At 43.3% G+C, this 26356-nt stretch overlaps 2 protein-coding genes across 10 annotated transcripts; one reads left to right on the top strand and one right to left on the bottom strand.

Annotated features, from left to right (window-relative positions):
• Positions 1-461: 461 nt before the first annotated feature.
• Il23a (interleukin 23 subunit alpha) lies at positions 462-1599 on the bottom strand. The gene is made up of 4 exons (XM_026398475.2): positions 1438-1599; positions 1018-1119; positions 726-857; positions 462-624 (listed from the first exon to the last, which is right to left on the bottom strand). The coding sequence occupies exons 1-4, from the start codon at positions 1597-1599 to the stop codon at positions 463-465; spliced, it is 558 nt and encodes a 185-aa protein (XP_026254260.1). The 3' UTR covers position 462.
• Positions 1600-8701: 7102 nt separating this feature from the next.
• Pan2 (poly(A) specific ribonuclease subunit PAN2) lies at positions 8702-25716 on the top strand. Of its 9 annotated transcripts, none has more exons than XM_026398302.2 (26): positions 8702-8825; positions 9418-9812; positions 12863-13032; positions 13135-13255; positions 13427-13504; positions 14524-14791; positions 15190-15532; positions 15732-15828; positions 17078-17197; positions 17405-17524; positions 17802-17930; positions 18371-18570; positions 18677-18825; positions 18938-19044; positions 19485-19583; positions 19689-19762; positions 20086-20224; positions 20516-20659; positions 20790-20849; positions 21242-21332; positions 22125-22282; positions 22379-22522; positions 22649-22828; positions 23182-23275; positions 24306-24539; positions 25493-25716. In XM_026398302.2, the coding sequence occupies exons 2-26, from the start codon at positions 9531-9533 to the stop codon at positions 25525-25527; spliced, it is 3636 nt and encodes a 1211-aa protein (XP_026254087.1). In that variant the 5' UTR covers positions 8702-8825; positions 9418-9530; the 3' UTR covers positions 25528-25716. The 9 variants fall into 9 exon arrangements, with proteins under 9 accessions (XP_026254087.1, XP_026254091.1, XP_026254089.1 ...); XM_026398306.2 differs by having other exon boundaries at positions 24306-24503; XM_026398304.2 differs by having other exon boundaries at positions 18677-18813.
• The last annotated feature ends 640 nt before the right edge of the window (positions 25717-26356 follow it).

Genomic DNA, 26356 nt, shown 5'->3' on the forward strand with positions numbered 1-26356 from the left:
AAAAAAAAAAAAAAAAAAAATCCCCCAGGGAGTTGTGAGAAAATCTCACTCTCCACCATAGACCTTCAGAGTAGTAGAAAAGTGTACATGTTATAATCCCTTGGCCCTACTCTTTCCATCCATTTCTCTTTCACAGTTGGACTTAGAAATTAGACTTGAGAGCCACATAAATAAATCTTTATTGAAAAAAATACATAATACTTATAAATATAATAAATAATCCTCCTCTCCAAACTGTTCCCATGAGGATAAATAGTACCAAAATTTCCCTTTCCAGCTAATAAATATGCAACTTTGTCACAGGTCATCATCTTAAGTCAGTATTAGCAGTTTTTCAATATGCAAGTCCTATTAAAATTAGTGGGCTAATTAACTTGTTGGCTCATAGTTGTGTGGGTCGATAGATATATATTATCATTGCTGAGCCATGTCCATCTGGGTGCCATCTTTAAGCTGTTGCCTTCAGGGGCTCTGGGTTGCTGCTCCATGGGCAAACACCCGGGCAGCTACAGCTATAAAGGCCTGGAGGCTGCGAAGGATCTTGAAGCGGAGAAGGAGACGTTGCCATGGCTGGCTGGGACTCGGGTTGGGAGTCTGTTGAGTCTCCAAGTGGTGACCCTCAGGCTGAAAGGACACAGCAGTCAGAAAAGACTCTAGATCCTTATCCCATAGCCTCTGTCTCTTAACACCAGCTAGCCCCCATCCTCCACACCACTTTTTCATACCTGTAGGAGTTGGCTGAGGCCCAGAAGGGAGGCATGAAGCTGGCCCACAGGACCATCATCCCCTGTGAAAATGTCTGAGCCCAGAAGCTTCTCATAAAAAATAAGACCCTGGTGGATCCTTTGCAAGCAGAACTAGAGAGAAAAGAAAGCAATAAAAGGTGGATACACTGTTCTTATTCATTGAAGATCCACCCAGTTCTTTACCATTCTCAGAAAACTTCTAGTTCACCACAGTGCCCAGCTATAGGCCCAGTCCCCTCTCCCTTGAGAGCCAGCCTCATCTTAGTGGTACCTGACTATTGTCCCTGAGTCCTTGGGGATCACAGCCATCCCCACATTGGATATGGGGGACATCATTTGTAGTCTCTTCTTCTCCCTCTTCTCTCAGTAAATCCTGGAATGGAGAAAGGGAATGGGAAGAATACAACACATACTTATTGTTTTCTTTGCAATGCTGGGGATTGAACCCCAGGGCTGAACACATGCTAGGCAAGTGCTCTATGAGCAACAACTCCAGCCCAAGATAAGTACTTTTAAATCCCACTGGATCCTTATACCCATGATTCTCCCAGGAACCCCAGTCTCCTTTTCTTTCTCATTCCCTGATCGCCTTCAACCCTCAAGTATCCACCCAAGGCCACAGCTTCCATTCAGTCATGCAGCCTTGGAAGGCTTGAAGAGGTTCCTTTCAGTCCCACGGGCTAACACTCACCATATGTCCCACTAGTGGATGTGCTCTCCAGACCAGTGTGCAGAGCTTCTGTGAGAGCTCCTGGCACTGAGCCCAGGAAGGGCTGCTACTCCCAGGCACAGCCCAGCCCTGAGCTGTCCAGGGCAGCAGGAATAGCAGCATCACAGCTCTGATCCCCAGCATTATGTCGCCTGCTTCTCAAATCTGTTTCTATGACCTGCACTAGTCCTTGTGGAATCTCTGCCCACTTCCCCTTGCTCTGAGACTAATTCTGTCTGATCTGCTTTGGTTCTGGTTCTCTCTGATTTTCACAGAGATTCTGAGCTGCTTCTGTTGTTTTTCTCCCTCTTTTTAAGGTCCGTGCATTGTAAGGCCCGCCCTTTACACTAGCAGGTGACTCACAGCAGGTGGGATTCCCCTCCCTGCATCATTCCCCTCTGTGGAGAGCCCAGGTATGTAGCCTCAGTTCCAGGGGAAATGAGTAGTGAGGTTGCTGTGGCTAGAAGCCTAGGATGAGACACATGTGTAATGCTCTCCAGGAATTGAAATGGCTTTAGAAGGGGTAGGGGAAGTAACGAACATTTAAATTAATCTGGTCTCAAGTTCCTTCCTGTTTAATCTGTCTCTGATCTTTTTGCCTCTCAAAACTATACCCCTACCACACCCCAAACCTAATTTCCTCACTTCCTCTTGCCTGAGGAAAAACCAAAAACAGAGAAACATTCACTCATCTCCCAAAAGGATGGTGAGCTCATCTTGGAATGAAGTTTGATTCCTACCTAATGACCTGCTATCTAAGAATAAGGGAGTTCTTTTTCTCCATTGGAAAGTGTACCCCTTACCCACATTGGGTGGACCTAGTTTCTTAGGAGAGAATGAACATAAAGGTATTTGTGAAATGGGAAGCCATATGAGTATAATAAAAGGTATTATTATGGCTGGCATGGTGGCACATGCCTGTAATCTCAACAACTCTGGAAGTTGAGGCAGGAGGATTGCAAGTTCAAAACCAGCCTTAGCAATTTAGCAAGGCCCTAAGCAACTTAGCAAGACCCTGTCTCTCAATAAAATATAAAAAAATGGCTGGGGATGTGCCTCCATGGTTAAGCACCCCTGGGTTTAATCCCAATCCCAGGTACCAAAAATAAAACAAGGTGTTATTGCTCCCCATTTCAGTCCTCACTATAGAGAGCATTTGTAGAGGTGAGGTTGTTGACTAAGAAGCACCTTGTTTTTTTTATTTTGTTTTGTCGGTACTGGGAATTGAACTCAGGGGCACTTTATCACTAAGCCACATCCCTGGCCCTTTTTATTTTGAGACAGGTTCTTGTTAAATTGCTTAAGCTGATTTTGAACTTTAGATCTTCCTGCCTCAACCTCCCGAGTATAGAATCACAGGAGTGCGCCACCACTCCCATTGCACCTGATTTTTCAACTCATTTAGTAGCCCAAGTTTTCATGGGCTTTGTGGAACTCAGATTTTTTTTTTTTTTTTTTGAGATACCAACATAAGAAAGAACTCAAAGTCCAAAGTAGATATTCTTGCCCCCATTCCCTAGTCCATGGCAAGGAAGTCCAGGAGTTCTGGATAGTTGAAGGTGCCTAGTGACATTACCCCTGACTGGTCCTTTAGCCTGTTGCATCCCTGGGTAAAATCCACTGACACTGATTTCATCACCCTCCCTGATGCAACATCCAGTGAAACAGCTGAGTGTGAGCTTGGGCGTGGGAGAGGAGGGTGGTGGTCTAAAGCTGGGACTGCCCCAAACTTGGTGGAGGGTCCCAGAACAATTTGGACGTCAGAATGAGGGCATGGGTGACCACACAGATGGCTTTCAAAGTCTCTCCAAGAAGTTAACTCTTTAAAAAAAAGTATTTTTTAATTGTAGGTAGACACAATACCTTTATTTTATTATTATGTGGTTCTGAGGCTTGAACCCAGTGCTTCACACATACTAGGTGACTGCTCTCTACTTTTGAACTACAACCCCAGCCCAAGAAAGTTAACTCTTTTCCTCTGAGAAACCTGCCCTCAATGAAGGTCTTCTTTCTCTTAGAACTATTTAAAACTGCCCAATGAAACTTTTGGTTCAAATATTATGATTCTGTGGGTAAATCCACCTATAGGATGAAACATTTCCAGCATCAGAGAATTATCTCAGTTTGGGGGAGAAATGGTTTACCTTTGCCTACACAGGGTGGACTAAATGGAATAAGGAAATTGGAAGGAGGGGGATAAAGAAATTCATGTTACTTTGTAGTGTGTCCTATGCTCTTCCCACTTCTGGTCCTCACTCTGGAAGCCTTAAAAGATATGAGATAAGGCCAGGCATGGTGGCACATACCTATAATCCCAGTGGCTCAGGAGGCTGAGGCAAAAGGATTGCAAGTTCAATGCCAGCCTTGACAAGGACCTGAACAATTTAGTAAAACCTGGTCTAAATATAAAATATAGAAAAGGGGTGGGGATGTGGTTAGCACCTCTGGGTTCAATCCCTGGTACTAAAAAAAAAAAAAAAAAAAAAAAAAAGATAGATGCGCTATATCCACAGCCCATAAAGCTACATTTCCAGCTCAGATAAATGCTTTAAAATTACACCCTTTGGGGCTAGGGGTATAATTCAGTGGTAGAGTATGTTCAAGGCCCTGGATTGGATACCTAGCACTAACTCTCCCCCCAGCCCCCCCCCCAAAAAAAAGGCAAGTAATGAAAGGGATAAGGATCAGTTGGCGGTACAAGGCTCTGCCTCTTTGTTTCACTTCCTGGTGCTGCAGCAGTTGGGTAGGAAGCAGGGTTAGTGGGGCGATTGTGGGACTGTTGTGTAGCAGGAACTACTTCCAAGACTACATCTGACCTGGAGCTCCAAGAAGTCCCTGATGTCAGTAGGGACTCAACCGTTATGCAAATATTCACAAGACACTCCTAGACAGGCCTTTCCAGTTGGATGCTCTGACTCCAAATCCAGATGAAGTTCCCCCAGGGAGTTAGTAACAATGGCTAGCAACAGCAGCTTAATATACATTGCTATCTTGTACTTGTAATGTCAAGTACTTGGTCTAAGCACTTTATATTAAACCATTTAATGCTTACAACAACCCTATAAAGTAGGTATTATTATTATTCCCCTATAAACAAATGAGGAGACTAAGGTGCAGTGATAAGTAATTTGCCAGAGATCACAAATCTGCAAAGTGGGTAATACTGTAGTATAGACAATGTGGCTTCAGATCCTATACATTTTTTTTTCTTTTTCTTTTCTTTTTGAGGTACTGGAGATGAACCAGGGGTGCTCTACCCCTGAACCACATCCCCAGTTCTTTTATTTTTTATTTTGAGATAGGGTCAGAGTTACTGAGGCTGATCTCAAACTTGTAATCTTCCTGCCTCAGCCTCCTGAACCCCTGGAATCACAGGTGTGCACCACAGTGCCAAGCAGATCCTGCATTCTTTTGGTTTTGGTATTAGGGGTTGAACACAGGAGTGCTTTATTACATCTACAACACTTTTTAAAATTTTTACCTCTATTTTGAGACAAGATCTCACTAAGTTGCCAAGGCTGGCTCCCAAATTGCAATCCTCCTCTTTCAGCCTCCCAAGTAACTGGGATTACAGGCATGTGCTACCACACTCAACAATCCTGCATTCTTTTTTTTTTTTTTTAATTTTTTGTCATTGTAGATGGACAGAATACCTTTATTTTGTTTATTTTTATGTGGTCCTGCAGATCAAACCCAATGCCTCCTCACGCATCCTAGCAAGCACTCTGCCACTGAGCTACAGCCCCGGCCCAATCCTGAATTCTTAATCACTCCACTATATTGGATACTGTGAGGACATATGTAAAACTTGACCATTCCCACTTAACCAGCAACAACAACAAAAACAATTAAAAAAGAAATGCATCTTGAGCAGGTGTTGTGGCTCACGGGCAGAGCACTTGCCTCGTACATTGAGGCACTGGATTCGATCCTCAGCACCACTTAAAAATAAATAAACATGATAAAGATATTATGTCCATCTATAACTAAAAAAATAAAAAGTTATTTAAAAAATAGTCTTTTAAAAAAATAAATGCATCTCGACTTGTGAAGTACCTTATTTCAGGTTCTGAAGTTTTTATGGGTCCTGAAGTCTTTCTCAATTTGAGACTTCAATATGGAGACTTTTCAAAGTATCTGTCTAGATCTCTCAGCATCTACCTTCTTGTGAGATTTTAAATCTAAGAATCTGTTGTTGGGGGACATGATGCACACCTGTAATCCCAGTGACTGGAGAGGCTGAGGCAGGAGAATTGCAGATTCAAGGTTAGCCTCAGCAATTTAGTGAAACCCTGCCTTGAAAGTCAAAAAGAGAAGAGGACAACGACGATGACTGGGGAATAGTTAGTGGTGGAGTGCACCTGAATTCAATCCCCAGTACCAATAAACAAATAAATTTAAGGACCTGTGAAGTCAGATAAGTTAGATAGATCCTCTAAGTCAAACCCCACACACTTTTGGTGTTTGAACCCAGAGCCTTTAGTATGTCAAGCAAATGCTCTACCACTAAACTATATCCCTAGCCCAGAGAATTGTTTTAAAACTGGGGGGGGGGGGCAGCTCAGTGGTAAAGCATATACAAGGTCTTGGGTTCAATCCCCAGCACTGTCCTTCTCTAAATGCAAAATAACTTATATCCTCTGTGAGGAATTTCTTACACTGGAGTCCCTCTATGTGGTCTATAGAAACACTAATGACAGCTGGTGCTGGGGTGGCTGACATTCGAGTGTGTGACCATGTTGGGACTGGGATTTGCTGGGGTATCCTGTATTTTCCCAGGAGGCTGGTTGTGGTGAAGGTATTGAGCTGGGGTGGATGGGGTGGGGACCTAGAGAAAAGATCAAGCTGACTCATGTGCTCCCTTGAGAAGAAGGCAAAGCCTGATTTCCCCTAGGGTCAGGAAGGCCTGAGAGTTTCATGTTCTTCCATGAAATGGAAGTGCTGGGGATTGAACCCAAGACCTTGTATATGCTTTACCACTTCCTTCCTTTGAATGAAAGATGTCTCTTATTAAAACATAAAAACTGGGGGCTGGGGTTGTGGCTCAGAGGTAAAGTGCTCATCTAGCATTCGAGGGGTACTGGGTTTGTTCCTCAGCTCCACATGAAAATAAAATAAAGATATTGTGTCCACCTATCACTAAAAAATAAATATTTACAAAAAAATAAAAAATAAAATAAAAATTGTGGCCCTTGAAGATAGGAACTAAATAATTGGTGTGTTAGAGTAGAACCCAGATGAGCTGCAAACTCTCTCCAAGTTGGGATGGTTGAGGGAGGGGTCCAGAGTTCAGTCATGGCTTTAACGCTTTTGGGCTTTGAGGCTTCAGAAAAGTCACTTCTCTAATTCTAACAGGTGCTAACTCTCACTGTGAGTGTGCACCGCACAGTGAGAGATAAACTTTGTTCTAATAGAGCCTACTTTTGGGGTTACTGGTAAGTGATGTGATGAAGAAAGTAGCAAGAACAGAGACAATGGAGGTAGTGGGGTCGGAATAAGGCTCTAGAAGAAGATGTGTTAGCTGAGACTTTGGACTTCTGAGCTGACAGTGAGGTGTGGATAAGACCTGGCCGAACATGAAGGAGATAGGGAGAGTGCTCCAGATAGAAGGAGCAACCAGACACAGGGTTTAGAAGAATAGAAAGTTCAATATAAAACAAAACAACAACAACAACAACAAAATAGAAGAATGGAAATTTCAGTGAGAGCAGCAGAGTGCAAGGAGGAAGGACAGTGATCTGGAGAAGGAACAGGTGCTGAAGGGAGGCCCTTTATCCTGAGGACAGTGGGAAGTAACTCAAGGATATTGGGCAGGCAGGGGAATATTATGTATTAGGCATATCACTTCCACAGTGACCAGGTGGATAACAGGAGGCAAGTCTGGAGACAGGGAGGTACAGGGACAACCTTGTTTTAGTGATACTGGAAGCTGGGTCCTTGTCCTTGATGACTATCTGATAACAAGACAAGGTTTTGAGAAAAGGGGGGAAAATTATTGCTTTGCTAGCTAAAGAGACCACACAGGGGACTGGAGTTGTAGCTCAGAGGTAGAGCGCTTGCCTAGCACGTGTAAAGCACTGGGTTCAATTCTCAGCACCACATATATAAATAAGTAAATAAAATAAAGGTCTATCAACAATTAAAAAATAGTAAAAAAAGAAAGAAAGAAAAAAGAGAGAGAGACACAGACACACATACACACACACACACACACACACCACAGGGAACTCCTCTCCCAGAGGTTGTGATTTTTAACTGCCAGGGCGAAGAGTGGACTTTTAAAAGGGGGGATTCAAAGGATAACCTCCAGGTGTGCTATATCAGGAATCGTATTTGTAGCCTCAAGAGGTATCAATAAATTAAACACACACACACACATACACACAAATACCCACTAATGACAGCTGAGCTAATGTACTATGAGACACCTCACAACCTGGACCCATTCCAAAATAATTCAAGCTTTCAGTTGGGTCCCAAGAATCCCTCCGAATAACTTTCTGATGTAAATCCATATTTTGGGAAGGCCAACGTCTCAATTGCTGTGCTCATCTCCTTGAGGGATAACATCCAAATGAGTTAGGGAAATTTGATAGCGGGGAACAAGTGTATGAGGGGGCGACTCTTGTTCCCCGAGAATATTACCGGAGGCCCGGGGTTGGGTGAGGTGGGAGACAACCACAGACGGGAATTTCAGATGGATGCTTTTAGAATCTTAGAAAATGTGGCCACTTGGGGCGAGTCAGGAGTCGGGCTCCCGCTTCCTTTTTCTCTCTCCCATATCTAGAAATCATAGGAAATGCCAGCAAGTTTCGGGGGCATAGGGTCAGAGGTGGTGTAGTGGCTCATAGGAACACCGCAGGCAGAGGGAGTGACTAGGCTATGCTGGGAATACCCAGCATGCGATTCCCAGGCTTTGCCTTGGGCGCCTTTTAGTCCAGTTTCTCTTTGAAGTTACAGAGAGCCTAAAAGTTCGGTTTCCAAGTTAAGGGCTAATGTTATTCAAAAAGAATTGAAAGTGAAAAGATTACTTTTTAACACCACCAAACAGGTCCGCATCTAAATCCGTTTTGTCCCCATCGGTGCCCCGTAACCTTTTTTGTTTCCCGCCCAGCACTTGCGTCACGCGTCTTTTCCCGCTGTCGTCTCTACCTAGCTCTTTCTGATTGGCTTAGACGCGACCCGAGCCCTTCCTGATTGGAAGCGGTGACTGGCAGTTCGACCTTCCTCCCGCCGCCGTGTTAGGTTGAGCTAGAGGCGCGGGGGAGAACTGGGGAAACTGGAATTTCCCGCGGAGCTGACGGCGTTTGCTCTCCCCCTACTCGTTTTAATTCCACGCGCTCCAAAATATACGCCATGGAGAAATCTTGGTAATGACCCATTCCCCGTAAGCATCCCAGGAACACATCTGACCCTTGCCCTAATTCCTCCCCACCCCGCCGTTGGGGGAGAATTCTGGGTAACCAATTTCTCTGGTTCCCCCAGAGAATTCTGGGTAACGATTCGTTTCCATCATTTTCCCCATACCCGCGCCCCATTTGTGGATAACTGGCCACCCTAGAGAATTCTGGGTAGTTATTACAGAGGATTGTGGAAAACTGACTGGTTTTGGCTTCCTCGCTGCCTACCTCTCCATCTCCAATTCCAGGAAACAAGCATCATAGATCTTGCTTTCTAACTCCAACCTCTTCGCAGTACTTGTTCCCTTTACCTGGTGGTTCAGGGTTGAACCAGGAAGTGAGCAGATCTGAAGGGAGGAGAAAGGGAAGTCGAACATCAGTTAGATAGTGGGTTCTTCCACCTTCACCCTACTGCCCATCCCTCTCCTGCCTGTTTCATCCTCTGCCTGACAGTTTCATCCCTTCTGCCTGCCTCATCACTCTTCTGCCCATATAATCTAGAGGACACTAAATACTAGTATCTGTGCTTACTCATGACTCAACTACCTCTTTCCCCTTGCAGGCCATGATGTCCATTCTAGGCCCACTGGTGCTCTTCTGCTGAAGGTTGGCTCAGGCATTTACAGGGACTGTGGCAAGGAAGGGTGTGACCCAGGTCTATCAGCTGTCATCATCATGAACTTTGAGGGTCTGGACCCTGGACTGGCAGAGTATGCCCCGGCTATGCATTCTGCCTTGGACCCTGTCCTGGATGCCCACCTGAATCCAAGTCTGCTACAGAATGTGGAGTTGGACCCAGAGGGAGTGGCCTTGGAGGCTCTTCCCGTGCAGGAATCAGTGCACATAATGGAAGGTGTCTACTCTGAATTGCACAGCGTCGTAGCTGAAGTGGGTGTGCCTGTGTCTGTCTCCCACTTTGACTTACATGAAGAGATGCTGTGGGTGGGGAGCCATGGGGTAAGAACCGTACCCCTTTATGAGGGATGAAAGAATATATTGGTATTTTCCCAAGACTTCTGCTTTGCAGGGAGCCAGAACTGAGTTGAAGTGATGAGTTGGCTAAGTCAAACCAAGAGGAGGCTAGTGGAGAAAGAATAGAATTGGCTAGGATCCAGGGATGAGTTACACAGATATTTGTTCTCAGAAGGCATCCCACACTTTTGCCATAGTTTGTCCAAGTTTTGTTTCATTTTTGACGCTGGGGATTGAACCTAGGACTACTCTACTACTGAGTTATGTCCCCAGCACAACCCCCCCACACCTTTTTTTTGGGGGGTGGGGGTACTGAAGATTGAAGCTTGAGGTGCTTTACTGTGAACCGCATCCCCAGCCCTATTTATTTATTTATTTATTTATTTAGACAGGGTCTCACTAAATTGTGGAGACTGGCCTTGAACTTGTAACCCGAGTCCTCCCTCAGCCTTCCAAATCTCTGTGCCACTGTGATTGACATCCCCAGCCCTTTTAATTTATTTTTTCTGTTTTGAGATAGGGTCTTGCTAAGTTGACCAGGCTGGTTTTAAACTTGGAATTCTCCTGCCTCAGCCTCCCAAGTAGCTGGGATCACAGGTGTGTGCAACTGAGCCCGGCTTATCTCATGTTTTGATTAACTGTACCTTTCACTTAATCTGTAGTCATTCAAATCAATCTTTAATGCCCCTCTTCTTTTTTCCATTCTTATAATTATGGAATGTTTAATGAATATTTTGCATATCTTATACAAAATCGCTTTGTTGGCTGTAGCCGACTTGTGTCTCAGAGCAGTTATCTGCATTAAGTTTTTTTTTTTTTGGTGGTGCCTGGGATGGAACCCAGGGCCTTGTGCATGCAAGGCGAGCACTCTACCAACAGAGCTATATCCCCAGCCCCCAAGTTTTTGAAAATCTGAGTCCATATTGTTTATATGCTATGAAACCAAAAGTTTTATAATAAATAATATGGTACCAGGTGCACTGGTGCATGTCTATAATCCCAGAAGATTGGGAGACAGAAGCTGGAGGATTGCAAGTTTGAGGAAAAAAGGATGTACTGATATAGGAAAAACAAAAATTCCCAAGATAGTATATAGCATGGTAAGTAGAGTGTAAGAACCACAAGCAATTAAGATTCATTAGACTAGAAGCTGGAGCTAGAGATGTATACATTTATTCATTCAATCAGCATTTTGTTTTGTGTTTTAACAGGACAAAGAACACAAAATTTATTACATGCCTAGAGGCTAGGGGTATAGTTCAGTGGCAGAGTAAGAGTACCTCTCTAGCATGTACAAGGCCTTGGGTTTGATTCCCAGCATCACAAAGACATACACACACACACACACACACACACACACATTTTATTTATATTAAATGTCCAAGGTGTGGGAGTATTAGTATTAGGCTCTTAACCAAGTTTTTGTTCTCCCAGTGCTGGAGATGGAACCCAGGGTCTTGCACACGCTAGGTAAGTGCTCTACCACTGAGCTATATCCCCCAATCCTCTCAACTAGTGTTTTTTGAGCCACCTACCAGGTGCCATACCTTGCTTTAAGGTTTAGTTTTGGAATAAACAGTAAACAAAAAATGTACATCAGGTGCATCAGTACTCTTTAGAAAAATACAGTGGAAGAAAAATGTTGAAGTAATGAAAGGTGAGAAATGTTACTAATTTAATGGTCAGAAGAGTTCTCTCTTTTAAAGCCACTTATTTATTTTTTTCTTTTTTGTTGCTAAGGATTGATCCCAGGGCCTCAAATTTACTAAGTATGTACGCCACCACTGAATTATACCCCCAACCCCTAAAAAGCACATGAATGGAGAAAAGGATATAGGCCAGAATGATCTAGACCCTCTAGAAGGGAGGGAAGAGCCATGCAAATAATTGGGGAAAGAATATTCTAGAGAACTTCACATACTTTGTTAAAAGAGCTTGGACTTGATCCTTCAGGCCACTGAAGGATTTTAAAATCTGGAATGGCAAGGTCTAGTTTATGTCCTAGATGGACTGCTGAGGTAGCATTATAGAGTCTGATTGAAGGAGGATGGGGCAAGACTTAAGTGAGATCAGTTTGTAGGCTATTGTAGCTCACACAAAATATGATTAAACCCTGAAGAAGCAATGAAGTCATGGATATGCAAGAAAAACTTGGGAAACATTTAGAAATTAAACAGGAGTTGACTACCAAATGACTTAGTCGACTAGGTGGATCACTGTACCATAGAGAATATAATAATAATAATAATTGAAATGGTGTACAAACAGTGAATTTAGAATGTAATGAGTTTGAGGTTCTCATGGGATAGCTAAGGAGTGATATTTAAAAAGTATTTGGATGCATAAGTCTGAAGTTGGATGCAGTGATCTGGTTTAGAGAAGGAAATAAAACTTGTTTAGCATTAGGATACATAGTTGAAACCTTGAAAACAGATGAGACTGCCTAGGAAGAAGGGTGAGAAGACAGTGGGCTGGGAACATCCATGTTTCAAGAGTGGTCAAAAGAAGGAGAGTATATAAGGAAAAGAATGACTGTATGAAAGTACAAATTACGAGTCAGAAGTGAAATCAGGAGTGAATGACATCATAGAAGGTAGAGGAGGAATGTCTCACATACTCTGTTTTCCAGCCTGTGAATCACAGTGTCCACTTCCCAGATGACTGGTAGAGATTAAGATTTGACTGGAACATAAGAAAGCCAGCTGGCCAGTGGAGGATCAGAACATGTCCTTGGGCTTCTGAACACATCTCTAATAACACCTATTTTATTCAGCAGGATAAATTGAGGTAGAGTGTACCAGAGTATTTTGTAATGCATTAAGCAAAAGTACTTTGCAATACATTAACATAAAGCAATATTGTCATTGTTTCTATCACTAAGATTAATTGGTTCCTAGCTTTATGCCTCAGTTGCTCCTAGCCAGAAAGGACAGGCAAGGAAGGAGAAGAGCTGAGCTGTACTCAGTTCCTGACCTGTATCTAGAATGGTCCTATCCTTCCACTCAGGGTATGTCTGTTGTCTTTGTCCCCTACAGGGTCATGCCACTTCATTTTTTGGCCCAGCCTTGGAGCGCTACTCATCTTTTCAGGTCAATGGTAGTGATGACATTCGACAAATCCAGAGCCTAGAGAATGGTATCCTTTTTCTCACCAAGAATAACCTCAAATATATGGCCCGTGGGGGTCTCATTATATTTGATTATTTGTAAGTGACTTTTCAGTTCTAGACTGGTAAAGAGGGAAACTTAGAGATAGTGAACACTAAGGGATTGGCAGCTGGCCTGTTTACCTTTTCTCTCTTGCATAGACTGGATGAGAGTGAGGATATGCACAGTCTCCTGCTGACAGACAGCAGCACTCTACTCGTTGGTGGGCTTCAGAACCACATTTTAGAGATTGATCTAAACACTGTCCAGGAGACTCAAAAGGTATAAGCCTATGTTGGACCCAGGAAAGACCCATTCAGGGCCTGAGGTCATTGGGTGGAGGGACTGTGCTTGGGCTGAACATGTGCTAGAAATGTGGATGTGACCTTTCTGTCTTTTAGCCTGTGGGAAAAATCATTATTCTCACTGTTTTCTCCTTACTTCCCTTTTCAGTATGCGGTCGAGATACCTGGAGTCACCATTATGAGGCAGACAAATCGCTTTTTCTTCTGTGGTCACACATCTGGCAAGGTGGCCAAATTCCATAACTCTTCTTACCACAGGCCGTTTCACTAGAAAAGTGGGGTCTATGATGAGAGGAAAAATTCATTTATCATTTATGTTATACTATGAGATTATCTTGCATCCTAATGTTTTTTATAACTAGGAGCCTTGGAGGCAAAGGGGTAAATGAGTTCTTTTTTAAAAAAATTTTTATTCATTATTGATGGACCTTTATTCATTTATTTGTTTATATGTGGTGCTGAGAATCGAACCCAGTGCCTTACACACGCCAGGCAAGCACTCTACCACTGAGCCAGAACCCCAGTCCCGTAAATGAGTTCTTTTGAGGGTAGCTTCTAGCTCTTGTCTTCTTTTTATGCTTTTTTTTTCCCCTTAGTACTGGGGATTGAACCCAGGGGAACTTTACCACTGAGCTACATTGCTACATTCCCATATCCCCAGTCCTTTTATTTATTTTTATTTTTAAAAAATGTATTTTTGAAAAAAATTTTTTTAATATTTTTTAGTTGTAGTTGGACACAATATCTTTGTTTCATTTGTTCATTTTTATATGGTGCTGAGGATCGAACTCAGTACCTTGCGTGTGCTAGGCGAGCGCTCTACCACTGAGCCACAACTCCAGCCCCGAAAAATTTTGATAAATTGCTGAGTGTCTCACTAGGTTGTTGAGGCTGATCTTAAACTTTTTTTTTTTTTTTGAGAGAGAAATTTTAATATTTATTTTTTAGTTCTCGGCGGACACAACATCTTTGTTGGTATGTGGTGCTGAGGATCGAACCCGGGCCGCACGCATGCCAGGCGAGCGCGCTACCGCTGAGCCACATCTCCAGCCCTGATCTTAAACTTTTGATCGTCCTGCCTCAGTCTTTAGAGTTGCTAGTATTACAGGAATGCTCCACTATACCCTGCCTTTTTCTTGTTTTTAATTCTTCATATCCTAGAGCCTTAGTTTATTGGTAGGGACCTCACAAGTTTAGGTAGGTGGCAGGGACAGAGTTAGCAGATAACAGTTATTTCTTCTTTAGGTTTCCCTGCGAGACCTCCGTAGTTTTAAGGTGGAGCATGAATTTGATGCCTTCTCAGGGAGTCTGTCAGATTTTGATGTGCATGGCAACCTGTTGGCTGCCTGTGGCTTTTCTAGCCGCCTCACTGGCCTGGCCTGTGACCGTTTCCTCAAGGTGTATGATCTGCGCATGATGCGTGCCATCACACCACTTCAAGTACATGTGGATCCTGCCTTCTTGCGCTTCATCCCTACATATACTTCTCGTCTTGCTATCATCTCTCAGTCAGGTATGAAGGGGATTGGGTAGGAGAGGTCAGTGAGCAAAGGAGAAGAAGGCACCAGAAGGAATATTCTCCTAGACACCATTTTGTTGGGGGGGAAAATAACTTTTCATCAGGTCCCAGGGTTTTACTTAGGCTTTGTTAGAGGTGAAAGCTTTTATTTTCTCCTTGGGTATGAGGAACACAGAAAAAGATAAAGATAAAATAGGCAAAATAATTTGAGAAGTGCTCTTTTCTGGGTAGCAAACCATCTTGTGGTTCATGGGAAGGCATCGTCATTCTGACTATAGACGTGAATTTAGGATCTGTCTTGTCTTGATATCAGGAGAAGAGGATAGAGAAGGTATAAAAGGAAGTCTCCTTTTCACTTTTCAGGAATCAATGGGCTTCTTTCTCCCTCTTAGGGCAATGCCAGTTTTGTGAGCCCACAGGCCTGGCCAACCCAGCAGACATCTTTCATGTGAATCCTGTGGGACCTCTGCTAATGACATTTGATGTGTCAGCCAGCAAGCAGGCACTTGCCTTTGGGGATTCTGAGGGCTGTGTACACCTCTGGACTGATTCCCCAGAGCCTTCCTTCAACCCCTATTCACGGGAGACTGAATTTGCTTTGCCCTGTCTGGTGGACTCATTACCTCCTCTGGACTGGAGCCAGGACCTGCTGCCTCTTTCCCTCATCCCTGTTCCACTCACAACGGACACACTCCTCTCTGACTGGCCTGCTGCCAACTCTGCTCCAGCTCCCAGGTTATACCTCACCTCTGGGCCAAAAGGAGGGAAGGGGAAAAGGCCAAGATAGAATTTTCTGCTAGCCCTGTTATTTTTATACCACTTTGCTAATTTCTGTCTATCTTTAGTATTTCCTGCACCCCCCCCCCTTGGGCATTAGGGAGTGGATGTATAGATACTATGACTCTTCAAGCCTTAGAATCATACTGAATTATAGGCGAGCCCCACCTGTCGATGCAGAGATTCTACGCACCATGAAGAAAGTGGGCTTCATTGGCTATGCACCCAACCCCCGCACCAGGCTGCGTAATCAGGTGTGTTCAAAGGGGAAATAATCCCACCCTAGCCAACTGGTGTTATTCTTATCTTTTTCCTTTATTAGTCTTTTTTGTGTTTAAAAACAATTGGTTAGGGCATTTGGGGACTTGCTGAATTGAAGGAACTATGTTAGAGAGGATTCAAAGATGTAGAAGATGTCCTTGTCCTTAGGAAGTTTAGTATTTGGTTGAAGGTAAGACATTAGTCATATCAGAAGTTATTATTATTATTATTCATATTTTTTGGTGATGCTGGGGATTGAACCCAGGGTCTATGTGCATGTTAGGTAAGCACTCCACCACTGAGCTACATCCCCAGTCCACATCAGAAATTAGTTATGTCCTATCGTTAAATTCTAAAGGAACATTATAAACATTTAATACTAGGGCTATTTAGAAGAGAAATGTTACTCTAGACTAGAGTGGTAAAGGGTGGCATAATGAAAGAGGTGGATATTGAACTGCAAATATGGGATATGGATAAGTTAATAGTAATGAAGGAGAATATTCAAGATGAAGAACAGTGTTATTGGAAGTCTCAAGAGGAATTAATGCAAAAGCCTGTTCTGAGGAACTAAGAGTACACCAGTCTGGCTAGAACAGCAGTTAGTACTAGAAAGTAGTGAGATAAAAATTAGGGCCAAGCTATTAAGCTTTTAACACGAGTGTGTAGTAGAAGAAGTGAGCTAGGCATGGTGGCACTTTCCTATAATCCTAGCTACTTCGGAGGTTGAGGCAGATTTGAGGCCAGCCTCAGTAACTTAGTGAGACCCTGTCTCAATAAAAATTTAAAAAGGGTCTGGGGGTATAGCTCAGTGGTAGAGTGTCTCTGGGTTCAATCCCCAATCAAAGAAAAAAAAAAAAAGAAGCGATTCACTTTGAAAGCAGCATTCTGTGAGGATTAGTTTGGTAACTGAATGAGTGGATATAGGGAGACCAGTGGGGAAGCCACCACAGTTGTCCAGCTGATATGGCAGTAGAAATAAAAAGGAAACAGTGAATACTGTTTCTATTTTTCATGAAAATAGAAGGCTCAGAACTTGGTGGCTGTTTCAGTGTTGGTATAAAAGAGAGGTGGAAACCAAAGATGATTAAGATATCCAACTAGGGCTAGAAATGTGGCTCAGTGGTTGAATGATTGGCTGACAAACATGAGGCCCTGGATGTGATCCCTAGCACTAGAAAAAGGAAAGAAAAAAGAAAAGACAGACATCCAACAGAGTTAACCTTTTTTTTAAAACCCTAGATTCCTTACCGACTTAAGGAGTTGGATAGTGAATTTGATAGCTTCAGCCAGGTCACTGAGTCACCGATAGGACGGGAAGAGGAGCCACATCTCCACATGGTTTCAAAGAAATACCGCAAGGTGCTGGAGGGCCCCAAGGCAGGACTTCTGTGGCTTATGGGGAAAGGTGCCCTGGGAAGTGTATATGAGAAAAGATGAAAGGATTCTGTCAAGAAGCTTTCACCTACCACTCTGGACCCAGGAGGGAGGTTTTTAGGAAAGGCTATGGCTACTGGGAAGATTTGGGGACTCTAAAGACTCATCCTGCTTAGACTGTTTTTACCATAGGTAACCATCAAATATTCCAAGCTAGGGCTTGAAGACTTTGACTTCAAACACTACAATAAGACCCTTTTTGCTGGATTAGAGCCTCACATCCCCAATGCTTACTGTAACTGCATGATTCAGGTAAGGACTGGGTATTGTATAACTGGAACATGCCTACTGCTTTTTTTCTTCCATTTTTGTTGCCCCTCAACTCCTACTCTACTCTTCCCAAGTGTCCTCAATCAAGCTCACTGTACCTTAAACTCATCTAGTATTCTTTTTTGCCCACACATCTTCAAATCTCCACTGTGAGCTCCACAGCTTTAGTGGAATTCTACTTTGTATTCTCCAACAGCTTACTTAACCTCTCCATCTCTCATCTCCTCCCAGATACCCTCACCTCTTCTCTTCCCTCTAGGTGCTCTATTTCCTGGAGCCTGTTCGCTGTCTAATTCAGAACCATCTCTGCCAGAAGGAGTTCTGTCTGGCATGTGAACTGGGCTTCCTCTTCCATATGTTGGACCTCTCTCGTGGTGATCCTTGCCAGGTCAGTGCCTGGATACCTGGGACACTTAAAATGGAAGGAGAAGGGGGAGAGGTATGGGGAAAATGGAGGAACTGTGATTGGGCAAAGGTGGGGGAGCGTGCATGGGGGCAGGAAAGTTGGTAGAATGAGATGGACATGATTACCCTAGGTATGTGTATGATTGCACATATGATTTGATGCTACATTGTGTACAACCACTGAAATAAAAGGTTGTGCTACAATTGTGTACAGTGAATCAAAATGCATTCTGCTGTCATACATACCCAATTAAAATAAATAAGTTAATTTAAAAAAAGTTATGCGGATGTAGTAAAACTGAATTTATTTTTAAATTAAAGAAAATGGAAGGGGAAGGGAGATGGACAGTAGGCAGGGACATTGTTGTACAAATGGCCACAAAAGAGAAAATAACCCCTTTGCATCCACATACCCCTTTCCAGGGCAGTAATTTTCTTCGGGCATTCCGTACCATTCCTGAGGCCTCAGCCCTTGGTCTGATCCTAGCTGACTCAGATGAGGCTTCAGGCAAGGGCAATCTGGCTAGGCTCATTCAGAGATGGAATCGCTTCATTCTCACTCAACTGCATCAGGATATGCAGGAGCTTGAAGTACCCCAGGCATATCGAGGTGCTGGAAGCAGGTATAGAATTGGTTGGGAATAGTTAAAGAAACATGATAGGCCCTTCTGGGACTTAAAGGGTCTCCTTACTTCCTCAGTATGTATATGTTGCCTTCCCCACTCTTAGCAGTTTTTGTTCATCGGGGGACTCTGTCATTGGGCAACTGTTCAGTTGTGAGATGGAGAACTGCAGCCTTTGTCGCTGTGGCAGTGAGACCGTGCGAGCTTCATCCACTCTGCTTTTCACACTCTCCTACCCTGAGGGTAGCAACTGTGGTATACCCTGCAGCTGGGTTGGGAAGCCTCCCCTAGGTGTAACCTTGGTGGGGGGTGGATTAATTAAGGGTGGAAGGGAGAACCTGGAGTGAAGTATCCAGTTTCCTCTCAGATAAAACCGGGAAGAACTATGACTTTGCTCAGGTGCTGAAGCGAAGCATCTGCCTGGAGCAGAATACACAGGCCTGGTGTGACAACTGTGAGAAGTACCAGCCCACGGTGAGTGGGTATTACCCTGAACTGGATGGAGTCCAACCATGTTGGAGACTTGGCCAGGTCCCACTTGGACCTGACTATGTTGGCACTACAATCTAGGGATATATATATATATAGGGGGTGGGAAGAAACCAAATTTGAGGCTATAGGCCCAGGTTTTACTGTTCCTGTACAGGTTTCTTACCCTGTAGATTCCCTGCTATTTCTTTCTTTTCTTTTTTTTGGTCCTGGGATTGAATTTGGGCACTTGACCACCGAGCCACATCCCCAGCCCTATTTTGTATTTTATTTAAAGACAGGGTCTTAATGAGTTGCTTTGCTCTTGTTGAGGCTGGCTTTGAACTTGCAATCCTCCTGCCTTAGCCTCCTGAGCTTCTGGGATTACAGGCATGTGCCACCACCCTCAGCTTCGGTGCTATTTCTTGTTTGTTTTGTTTTCTCAGATTCAGACCCGCAATATCCGCCATCTGCCGGATATTCTTGTTATTAACTGTGAAGTGAATAGCTCAAAAGAGGCTGATTTCTGGAGAATGCAGGCTGAGGTAAGGACTGAGGCTGGAAACAGGGCCTTTAGGAGTACTTTATATTTTTCTTCCTTTCTGTGATCATGTTCTTGAAGAATCAGATGTTTTATCCTTTGTGTTCAGGTTGCCTTCAAGATGGCAGTAAAGAAACATGGTGGGGAAATCTCCAAGAACAAGGAATTTTCTTTGGCTGATCGGTAGGTTCTGTCTTAGGAGTTGTCAAAGGATTGAACTAGCTGGGCATGGTGGCACATGCCATTTGGGAAGCTGGGGCAGGAGGATTGTAGGTTCAAGGCCAGCCTGGGCAACTTAGCAAGAGAGTGTCTCAAAAATTTTTTAAAAGGATTGAGGATGTAGCTCAGTAGTAGAACATTTGTGAATCATGTGTGAAGCCCTAGGTTCAATCCCTACTACTATGAGAAAAAAAAAAAAAAAAAAAAACAGATTAAACTACCCATAGTAACTCTTATCACTGACTAGCTCTCTTCAGAGTACATTTCCAATTCTTCTGTCCTGATAGGAAGGAACTAGGGAGTCCAGAGGGTGTGCTGTTGTGTCCCTCCATTGAAGAGTTGAAGAACGTCTGGCTTCCTTTTTCCATTCGCATGAAGATGACCAAGAACAAAGGGCTGGATGTTTGCAATTGGACTGAAGTGCAGGTTGTTGGAAAAATTGGGAAGAAGAGAGGGACTGAGGGAGAAAAGGTGGGATAGAAGGTGAAGTAGGACAGGGGCAAGGTGGAACTTAGGAGAGGAGAAAGAAAGGAATAAGGCCTAGTATTTATCAGCTGTGGGATTTTCTGTTCAGTGCTATGAGTCATAGATGGGCTAGAATGGACATAATGCACCCTGGTCCCCCATTCCCTATTCACCCAACTCCTTGTCCTCTAGCCCCCTCCCGCTACACCTATCCTTAAACTTAGCTTAGCAGCCTGGGTACCCTCCTCACAGTGGGGCCCAGCCAGGGCAGAGGAGGAACATGGTGTCTATGTGTATGACCTGATGGCTACTGTGGTACACATCCTGGACTCACGCACAGGGGGCAGCCTGGTGGCTCACATCAAAGTTGGAGAGACCTACCACCAGCGCAAGGAGGTAAGTGAGATGGTATAGAGCAAGGTCACTCCTGGGGATGACCATAGTAGAGTCCCAGATCTGTCCTTGAGCTTCTGACACAGTGATCAAGCCATAACTTTGGCCTCAGCCTTTCTCTGATTCTACACAGGGCGTTACTCATCAGCAGTGGTATCTCTTCAATGACTTCCTTATTGAACCTATTGATAAGGTGAGTTGCAACATGTTCTATTCCCTTTTCATCTCCCCTTTCCTAGCATTCTCATTCTCAAGGTCCTGTGGAATGCCAGGCATATTCAAGAGGGAGGAAGGAATATTCAGGAATAACAGGTGTTAGCTAAATTAAAAACATCGCTAGAGTCTTGGCCTCTGACTTGGGGAAGAAGAAAAAAAAAAAGGGGACATATGTATACATAGACCATAAGTACTTTTTTTACTTTTCCTTCTTTGCTCCTTTCTTCCCTCCCTCCCTCCCTTTTCCTCCTTCCTTCTTTTTCTCTTTCTTCCTTCTTTTCTGCTAGGGATTGAACCCAGGGCCTTGCACATGCTAGGCGAGCACTTTACCATTGAATTATATCCACAACCTCTTTTTCTCTTCTCTAGTATGAAGCAGTGCAATTTGACATGAATTGGAAAGTACCTGCTATCCTTTATTATATCAAAAGGAATCTCAATTCCAGATACAACCTGAATAGTAAGTGGCACAGAAGTAGACCTTGGGTGTGGGCAGCTTAAATTGGGCTTCAGAAAGATATCTGGGAAATAGCTTGTTAGTATACAAGATTGGAAACCACTGCTATTTCCAGGGATACTACAGAGATTCTGTTTATCAGACATTAAACTTAGAAGCTGGAAATCCTGAGGGTGGAATGGGAGAGGGTGAGGGGAAGTTTGATAAAAATGGTTTTATGTTATGAATCTCTCTTCTTTTAGAGTTGAGCTCATTAAGTCCCTGTTTGGTACCTTTAAATCATAGTTTCTCTGTAGCCTTATTTTTCTGGATTTTCTAAGGTACAAATTAACAATCTTATTCTTTTTTTTTCTAGATTTTTTTAATCTTTATTTTGGTTATTTATTTTTATGTGGTGCTGAGGATCAAACCCAGTGCCTCACATGAGCAAGGCAAGTGCTCTGCCACTGAGCCACAATGCCAGTCCCTTTTATAATTTTTTCACGGAGTCTCTCTGTCTCTTTTTTCTTTTTGTGTATAGTCCTGGAGTTTTGAGTCCAGGGCCTTATGCATGCTAGGCAAGTACTTTACCTTAAACTACATCCCAGTCTCTTTTCTTGGCATATTTCATGATAATTTTGTGATTTGATCTATTCTGTTTACGGGCTCTGTTTATCAAATACAATCTTTTTACTCATGCTTTGATTACTAAGGGATCACTATACATACCAGAATCTCTGATTTGCCATTGTAGGCTTCTCTCCCCTAGTCAGTTCCTTATCCCCAGCTCTCTGTCCTCTGCATTCTCTCTTCCAGTCAAGAACCCTATTGAGGCTAGTGTGCTGTTGGCTGAAGCCTCACTGGCACGGAAGCAACGGAAAACACATACTACCTTTATTCCACTGATGCTGAATGAAATGCCACAGGTTGGGGACCTGGTAGGCCTCGATGCTGAGTTTGTCACCCTTAACGAGGTAACTAAGACCAAAAGGATGGTGCATTAGAACAGAACTCGAAGGATACTAGGAATTGTAAACATCTCTCTGATTTTCTTAACTCTTATCACGTAGGAAGAAGCAGAGTTACGCAGTGATGGTACCAAGTCTACCATTAAACCAAGTCAGATGTCAGTAGCAAGGATCACTTGTGTTCGGGGCCAAGGGCCCAATGAGGGTATCCCCTTCATAGATGACTACATCTCTACTCAGGAGCAGGTATTAGCATCTGAGGTGCCAGTGAGGCAGATGCTGTGCTTATATAAAGTGCTTGAGAACCCAGGGAAAAGTGGTAGGAGACTGCACCTTACATAGTGAGTAATCTGTCCTTTTCTATTTTCCTAGGTAGTGGATTACTTGACTCAGTACTCGGGGATAAAGCCAGGAGACCTTGATGCCAAAATTTCCTCCAAACACCTCACAACTCTCAAGTCTACCTACTTAAAGCTTCGTTTTCTCATTGACATTGGAGTCAAGTTTGTGGGGCATGGCCTGCAAAAAGACTTCCGGGTCATCAATCTCATGGTTCGGATAGGGCTTTTCTAAGAGTCACTTTTTTTTTTTTTTTTTTGGTACTGGTGATTGAAGTCAGGGGCACTCAACCACTGAGCCATATCCCCAACCCTTTTTTATATTATATTTAGAGACAAGGTCTCACTGAGTTGCTTAAGGCCTAGCTCAGTTGCTGAAGCTGGCTTTAAACTCACTATTCTCCTACCTCAGACTCCCAAGCTGCTGGGATTTCAGGCTTGTACTACTACACCTGGCTTAAGAGTCACTTTTGAGGGTGGGCCACTCAGAAGTAAACTATTGTGCTTTTGGAGAATGGGAAATTATGTATCCATACTTTAAGTCTCCCACTTTTTTGTCCCTGCTAGGTGCCCAAGGACCAAGTCCTTGATACTGTCTACCTGTTCCACATGCCCCGAAAACGAATGATTTCCCTGCGATTCCTTGCTTGGTACTTTCTGGGTGAGTTGCCTCTGCCTCATAGGTCCCTGTGGGGCTAAGAATAGGAAATTTTAGCTAGGCATAGTGGCTCATACTTGTGATTCCAGCTACCCAGGAGGCAGGAGTATTGTGAGTTTGAGGCCAGCCTGAGCAACACAGACCATGTCTCAAAAAAAAAAAAAAAAAAAAAGGTGTGCTGGGTTAGGGGGAGGGTTCATGTCTATAATCCCAGAACCTAGCAATTCAGGAGGCTGAAGTAGGAGGATCAAAAGTTCAAGGCCAGCCTCAGCAACTTAGCAAGACCTTGTCTCAAAAAATAAAAAGGAGGGCTGGGGTTAAGGCTCAGTGGTAGAGCATTCGCCTAGCACATGCAAGGCCCTGGGTTTGATCCTTAGCATTGTGTCAACTACAACTAAAAAATAAATATTTTTTTAAAAAATCAAAAATAAATAAAAAGCGGGGCTGGGGCTCAGTGGTAGTGCACTTGCTTGGCATGTGTGAGGCTCTGGGTTTGCTTCTCAGCACCACAAATAAATAAATAAAGATCTATCAACAACTAAAAAAATATTTTTTAAAAAATAAATAAAAAGGACTGGGAATATAACTTATGGTAAAGTGCCCCTAGGTTCAATCCCCATACACACACACACAAAAAAAGCAGAGTGAAAAAATGTATTGGCAGACAAAGCAGGGGTAGGTAGGGCTGTGAGTTAGTGGTGAGAGTTGCTATTGGATTTAGTTTGTTTCAATATTACAGGGAAGGTGTTTTGACTCTTTCCATTAAGGAAAGGCATGTTTTTTGTTTAGTTTTTTTTTTTTTTTAATACTTATTTATTTTTTAGTTGTAGTTGGACACAATACCTTTATTTATTTATTTTTAAATAAATGAATAAATAAATAGGCTAGTGCTCTACTGCTCAGCCCCCGCCCCAGCCCAGGAAAGGCATGTTTTTTAAAATTATTGTTTCCTAGGAGACAGGGTGGGAGCAGGGGAGCATGTTCCTGCCTCCCTTTGCTGGCTTCCAAACTATTCCACCTCTCATTTCTCCAGACCTGAAGATTCAAGGGGAGACCCATGACAGTATTGAGGATGCCCGCACAGCCCTTCAGCTCTACCGAAAGTATCTGGAACTAAGCAAGAATGGCACTGAGCCTGAATCCTTCCACAAGGTACTCAAGGGTCTTTATGAAAAGGGCCGGAAGATGGACTGGAAAGTGCCTGAGCCCGAGAGCCAGACGAGTCCCAAGAGTAAGGCCTGGGATGGGACAAGGGAAACTGGATTGGGTAGGTTTTGATTGCATGGAGATTTATACATACCACAGTAATAACTGTACCACCTCTGCCTTATATTTGTGAAATACAGTTTACAAAAGCACTTAATCCTTTTAATAGTCACTGAAGCATAATATATTATTGAAACTCTCTATTGGTCCAGAATCTCCTCTTGCCCAATTCTAAAATGTTTGGGGAGCATCCTTATCCTCTTTTGGCTTGCATTTTTTCTTCATAAAAAGTGTTTGATGGTGTGCACCTGTAATCCCAGCTCCTCAGGGGGATGAGGCAGGAGGATCACAAATTAGAGGCCATCCTCAATGAGTTGGTGGGACTGTCTCTCAAAAATAAACAGGACTGGAGGGCTAGGGTTGTAGCTCTGTGGTAGAATGTCCTGGTAGAATATTCACCTAGCACTGAGTCTGATTCTCAGCACTGTATATAAATAAATAAAATAAAGGTCCAGGGGCTAGGGTTGTGGCTCAGTGGTAGCACACTTGTCTGGCATGTGTGAGGCACTGGGTTCAATCCTCAGCACAAAAGAAAGAAAGAGAGAAGGGAGGGAGGGAGGGAGTGTCCATCTACAACTAAAAAGGGTGTTAAAAAAAAAAAAAGGTCCAAGGGCTGGGGTTGTAGTTCAGCATAGAGCGCTCACCTAGCATGTGCAGAGCCTTGGGTTTGATCCTCAGCACCACATAAAAATAAATAAAATATAAATAAAGGTATTGTGTCCAATTACACCTAAAAAATAAAACATTTTAAAAAAAAGGTCCACAGGCAACTAAAAATATTTACATATATGACAGGACTGGAGAAAAAATGGCTGGGGAATTAGCTCACCCAGGGGTGTAAAGCACCCCTGGGTTCAGTCCCCAGTACTGGGGGTGAGGGGAAAGATAGTAGTTTTCCAGGTGTTTTCCCCAGTTGACCTTCAGAGTGTTGCTCTTGGTTTTGTCTCTTAACAGATGCAGCTGTCTTTTCCTCAGTGCTGGCACTTTGACCTGCCTTCTTCCTTCAGTGTTCTATGACCCTAGAACTTGAGGATGGCTTCCCAAGTTGGCTTTACCCTGCCCACTTCCAGAATTGGACCTTCTCAGGGTCCTCAGATGGTGCTACTAACAGAACTGGAATGTAACAAAGTTGTTGCAAAGGTTTTGGGAGCCAGATTCCTTCTTCATCCTTTGCAAAACAGTGGGTCAGAAAAAGGAATCTAGGATTGACCCAGATGGAAAGTAACTGGTATTCTTAATAAATATCATTAATGATTAATATCCAGGCAGAAAAGCACCTGGAACCAAATCTTTTAGTTCCTAGCCGGCTAGGAACTGAAGTCCTGGATAGTGACAGGCTACAACAGGAGCTCCAGACTTAGCTCAAACTTGAGGGATGCCTGGAGGAACCAGCATGTAGTCTTGGCCCTAGCAAACCAGTATTGCCAGCACCATTGCCAAAAGGCACTTTGGGTCCCGGAGAAAGCTTGACCTGATGACAACTGAGAAGCATCTGTCTTCCATCCATTTTCCTCTCAAGTTTTGTTTTAATTTTTTTAAAAATTGTTTTAAACCGCATGTTTTATAAAATAAAAACAAAAATTATTGTCTGTCTTCTCATTATATTATAGAGAACTTATAGTGTGGTGGGGTTCTCTTAACTTCCTCTTCTTTGTTTTGGCTTTATATAACCATGGAAAACTAGTGTTCAGATCCCTACCTAGAAATGAAGGTAAAGTTCTGGATCTACTCCTAGATCCAAATTATGGATCTAGGAGTATATGTTTCCTAAAAAAAAAAAAAAAAAAAAAAAAAAATGCTAAGTCTTTGCTGTAGCTG

This window comes from Urocitellus parryii, chromosome 5 (genome assembly GCF_045843805.1).
Source record: "Urocitellus parryii isolate mUroPar1 chromosome 5, mUroPar1.hap1, whole genome shotgun sequence".
Classification (NCBI taxonomy): domain Eukaryota; kingdom Metazoa; phylum Chordata; class Mammalia; order Rodentia; family Sciuridae; genus Urocitellus; species Urocitellus parryii.